The following is a 5,608-nucleotide window of genomic DNA, read 5'->3' on the forward strand; positions in this document are numbered from 1 at the left end:
AACATCTTGTAACACCGTTCCTATGGTCATAAAACAATAGAGACATAATATTAGATTAGATAAACGTCATGGAACTAGCACAATATATGTCATCTGAAAATGTACAAGAACTTTAAAATTATACAGCAATAGATAACTCGTTTTAATAACTGTAAGAAAATAAACAAGAACTTTACGACCAGCACACCCTTCCGGTAGAGACAAAAATCTACCACTAGGGCTTGTGATGCAATGTGAGAAAAACAGAGGCCATTTGACACGACAACATTCCGTCTCTCTTGACCAATGTTAAGTGTAGTTCACCAGTGCAGTCTGTAAATGAAACTAATCCTTTAGTGCTTACTGCGACAGTTATATGAAATAGAAGCATTAAAGACCCTTAATCATTAAAAACCTCTGCAAATCATTAAACGTACAGTCAATATTCCTTCTGCATGCCCTTTTGTATGATGGTTTCTATTGTTTGATCATAGTAAATCTACAGTATTATACTAACATATTAAGTTATTGCCTTATTGCCATTGTACTGCTGTGCGAAACAACACAGTTTTGTTAGCAATAGCATCCCAGGTTCTCAAACATTCACATAAAACAACAGCATAAAAAAGAACACAAAATATAGACAAAAGCAAACTTGCTTTCTTTAATCTTCCCAGAAAATTATGATGTTGTTGTGCTTTTCCAATGTCAGTGGAGGTGTGTGTAGTCCAAGAAAAATAAATACATTTATTTATTTATTTATATTTATTTATTTATTTAACATTTATTCGCTTATCTCTGAAAAGGAATGACAATATATTTCAATTAATAATTGATATTTGAATATATTCATATAGAATAAAATTACATCTAGTGTCAGATACAACAAAATCTTTTGGTATACAGATACATTTAAACATGATATCAGCTGTTTAACACAATGAGGGAAAATGTAAAAAGCACAATATCATTTCAAACAAATAAAAAAAATGTGTATGCCAATCTGGCATTATACAGACAATTAATTTGTTTTTCTGATGTAGAAAAGGGTAGCATTTCAATTAGCTGCATTTAAAAGATCACAACTACATTAAAAACAACCATAAGACATTGTGGGCCAGATTTACTAACAGCTTGCGCCAGAGCAAACCCTCTTGGCGTAAAAAAATCCACAGTGAAAATTTTGCGCTGAAAAAGCGTGGAGACAGTTATTTTTGCGGCTGACCTTATTGCATATGCATTTGTAGGAGTTTACCTTTCAGATGCAACATTTTTGGGAGGAGAATACTTAAATGAATCATGGAAGGTGATTTACTAAGGTTTGCGATAGTCAATTTACTGGTATTTGTGCCACTATTTACTGCTCCAAAAGAAGCACGTTTTAAACCAGACGCTAATTTGCGCTGCTCTTGGTAGATTGTGTTGGTCATTATGGATATTATCCGGCTGCATCCACTCACATCGGCGCTTTTTTGGAATTGCGCTCTCATGCTAATTTGCCCTGTTTAGTAAATCTGGCCTTAAGTCTCATTCACTAAAAATTCCGTGGATTATTTCGTATTTGTACCCGCAGGCGAACTTCTCGCGAAAAATCTCTGCCTAATTCACAACACATTCATATACGCACATGAATTTGTTCTTAACATCGTTATGATGTTAGTGAATTCGGAGTATTCTAAATGAGCGGCAGCGTGCACGAGGTTAGTCATTTGCATAAACACGCCCAAACCTTCTCAATATAAGGTTCTGCAAACGCTTTCCTTACAGCCTTTTGTCACTCTTTCGTCAAAATGCTTTTGCAGACAGGCTCTCTCGCAAGTGTGCCATCCTCACCAGTTCTCACAATAAACACTTTTTATCTCTTTTGATCCTATTTTTTCCCCCATAAATTTAATATACATTTTATCACGGAATTTTTTGGTGAATCGTGATTTGTTCTTAAAATCGTTTGTACGCACACTTCACGTACAAATTTGTGCGTAAGCATGCTTAGTGAATGAGACCCATTGTTTACTCAGTGCAAAAACATTAACAATTTGTGCATACAATATTATCACAGTAATTTTAATAGCTATCTTTCAAGATCATTTAGAGCAAATATAAAGTATTGCCTAAGACTTCTGCAATCAGGAGAAAGAGTTGATTCTTAATGTGGTCTGGGAGGTTAGGTGGTGATTGCTAATAATTACTCTTCAGTACGGTTCCTGTTGCTTTGTCCGTCCAATGGTACATCAAATTGATGGGCTGAATAGTGGATTAATGAGCCTATAACACCTACAGGGAAGCCATGAAATTATCAACATCTGACAGGCTTAACAGCAAAAAACAAACAAAAAAAAAACCAGTTGATGCACCCCTCTGGTATGTCTATAGGCCCTTTTTTTTTTTTTTTTTTTTTTTTGCATATCCACCTGGGCTAGTCTGTTGATCTTTTAAGGAATGTAGGCTATGTAAACAATATCTTTTCAGATATGAGACCTCAAAGACTTCTCTATTTTTGGTTTATTTAGGTGTTAGTTTAATGCTCATTGATTGTATCTACAGATTGAGATCTACAGAAACCAGAGTAATCTTATGATTTCTTTGACTCAAATGAAACATGTTAATTTAGTTATCACATAATCACATCAGATAAAACATATTTGTGCTATCTGACTAAAAGTTTCACAATGTTTTTAATTACACTGTAACACTGTAATGTGAAAGTGCATTTACAAACATTTACGCTAAATATACACCCTTAAATAGTTCTGAATTAAATAAATGAATATTCAGTATTTCTAAACCAAGCAAAGTTGTACTATTAAGTGAACAGAAATTCACTTCTTATTAACTAGGGTGTCTGGGAACCTTAGTTCATTGAGTGCCATCCAGTCCACAGGGACAGCTATACCAACGTCAATATTTAATCTTCTGTCAGCATTTATATTGCAGCAATTAAGCATTTGGTAAACAATGTGAAACATCTCACCTCCTGGCTGTTGACCTGCATCAAACAAAAGAGGAAGAGCAAGGCAAAGAAAGGAGAATGAACAAACAACATATTATTTCATGTTCATTGTGATCATTTCATTTTTTATCCATTTAAAATCATTGGTAGTGACTTTACTGGTTAGCATTGGTGTTTATTCACAAGCAAGCACACATGTGACACACCACATGATTCCAGCAGTATGCTTACTGTGTCGTTTGGAGATAAGGAGGCTTATAAAGACAAATCCAATGAAGAGAAAAGTGGCCAGAACTGGAGCCATCACTCTTAACACACCAACACGTCCTGAAAAACATTCAATAAACTCCATATTCTTAGTTAATAATCCGATCATCTTAAAATATTATATTATATTATATATTATGTTATTTATTATCAAATATTATGTAATATTTATAAAATGTAAAAAGTAGATAATGTACTGTAAAAAATGAAATAATGGAACATATAGGTAAAGGTTCTATAACAGAACCTTTTAGGGGTTCCCATCATCGCATCATTTTATTGATTTATTTTTAATTAATTCATTTTGTTTTAATTAATTTTCAATCTTAATTTAGTTTTATGAATTAAACATCTCATACACATGCTTTATCACTAGAATTATTATTTTTTCAACTGTTAAACATGGAAGTATTACGCAATCATTTAAGAAATTTCTCCTTATATAGGACCTTTTTTTGCATAAAGAGTTTTTTAGAAAAATGTATACAGTTTTATATAAAAAAAAATATACAGTTTTTATACAAAATTTATATAAAATTTTTAGGGCTTTATACAGAACCATTAAAACCTTTTTTCTAAGAGTGGTTGTGCTTCATTCTGACAAGAACTGGTTTTCTTTTCTACACTATTTAAAGTGCCTCTATTATGCTATTTTAAAAGTTCCTTATTTTGCTTTGAAGGTCTGAGGACAATTTGTTTTTATGCAAATTTTTGACATTGTTATGTAGGTATATAACAGAAAGTGAAACTAGAATTGCTGATGACAGTTCAGCAGTTTCATTTAGGAGGCAATAACTTTATTTGTCATGCACTTTAAAACTTTACAGATGTTTTACATTTACACACTGCATGAAAGGTAATATTTGAAAAAGCATAATAGGGGCACTTTAATCAACAAGACATTCATGGAGTTGTCTCAATAAAGTATTCTAACAAATATTTATCATACCCTCTTGATTCTGGGTGTCATCCATCTGCTTGATGAAATCCTTACATTCTTCTTTCAGGTCAGTCTTCTCTAGACTTGTATGCTCGGCCTCAAGCGTCCATAACTGCTTTAGATCCTGCGCCTCTGGCATCAACAAGGTCCACGTATCAGTTTCAGGATCTAAGGTCAGGCAATCTCTGCCGTTGAGCTGAAACCGGTCGAATAGCTGCAGGATCTGATAGCCTCGCATCTTGCATTCCCTTAAACGTGTATATGTTTCATAACCTGAAAAATAAAGGTGTGGCTGCATGCAAATTTGTGATAGACCAATATTTATCACAAAAATTCACATGCATATTTTAGATATAAATATAGAATTAATAATGACAAATAATTAATATAATAATCATTTAAACTTGAGTATGCTAGTTTATACAAAAAAAATGCTTTAATTGGGTTTAGATTAAAGTCTACTTAGCATAAATAGCCTTTAATTTTGTTTAATTTTTACACTACGATGTAATTATTTTATAGTTATATTCATAATGCACTTTATGCTTTTTATTGATGCAATTTAGTCTACTTATTATTTATTTAGCTATTGCGTCAAAACGCTGAAATAAAGTATAGTAGGCCTATTGGACGTTATCGGTTGATGATAAGCTACATGAATCATTGCATTAATATTCTTTACTTGCTGTATGATGATCATTCTCCACCATCATTTTCAGGAGTTGATCTTGGATGGGTCTGACAACAGGTTGCTTGTTGTCGAACTGTTCCTTTAAATGCGCATTACTGACAAGGATCCTCTCGACGACCGTCCCGTTCACCAACACCCTGCGCTCGAACTGAATGACAGTATCTAACAACAAGACACATATGTGTCTTTATTATCTTTAACATGAGGCTTTATTGCTTGTTGAGAATAATCCAGCGAGTAAAAAAAATCATAATAGAGAAAAAACACGAGCAACAAACATCCTACATTATTAGTTGTGAAGGATGCTGTATAACAGGATAAAAGACTTACCCTTTGGCAGAGCCGTTGATAAAGCTACGAGAAGAAACGCGAAGGCGATGAAGAGCATGTCTGCGGCGATGGTATCAGTTTGTTTCTTTCGGTTTCTATTTTTGTCATTCTCATTCACACTGCGCAGTTTTTAGAAAAATTATGAAGTGTGTAAAATCAAGAGCCGAAGCAAAAACCGTCCGGAATTTGGTTTAAACGTGTCGAAGACAGTATAGACTCTAGAGCACTTGCTTGTCATTGGCTGGCCTGGTATAATAATGAGGAGGAAATGTGAGGAGGGATTGTGTCACACCAGGGGAAAGAGTCTATAACATACAAACACTGACCTGAAGTTGACATTACAGCTATAAAAACAAAAATGCTGAATAGAATCTGTACTTGGAGAGACGTTTTAGTCACTTTCCCATCTTAACGACTCAAAACATTGCTGCGGTTGAAGTGGAAATGTGTA

The 5,608-nt window shown here is 33.7% G+C and overlaps 1 protein-coding gene across 2 annotated transcripts; it reads right to left on the reverse strand.

The window, feature by feature from the left end:
• Window positions 1–758: 758 nt before the first annotated feature.
• On the reverse strand, window positions 759–5,393 carry LOC307162236 (uncharacterized protein). 2 transcript variants are annotated; one of them, XM_079877446.1, is made up of 6 exons: window positions 5,158–5,359; window positions 4,819–4,989; window positions 4,146–4,409; window positions 3,161–3,256; window positions 2,951–2,965; window positions 765–2,253 (listed from the first exon to the last, which is right to left on the reverse strand). In XM_079877446.1, exons 1-6 carry the CDS (start codon window positions 5,213–5,215, stop codon window positions 2,165–2,167), a joined length of 693 nt encoding a protein of 230 aa, XP_079733572.1. In that variant the 5' UTR covers window positions 5,216–5,359; the 3' UTR covers window positions 765–2,164. The 2 variants fall into 2 exon arrangements, with proteins under 2 accessions (XP_079733573.1, XP_079733572.1); XM_079877447.1 differs by lacking the exon at window positions 2,951–2,965 and having other exon boundaries at window positions 759–2,253; window positions 3,136–3,256; window positions 5,158–5,393.
• Between the last annotated feature and the right edge of the window lie 215 nt (window positions 5,394–5,608).

The sequence above is a fragment of the Squalius cephalus genome (genome assembly GCF_949319135.1).
Source record: "Squalius cephalus genome assembly, chromosome: 7".
NCBI classification, from domain to species: domain Eukaryota; kingdom Metazoa; phylum Chordata; class Actinopteri; order Cypriniformes; family Leuciscidae; genus Squalius; species Squalius cephalus.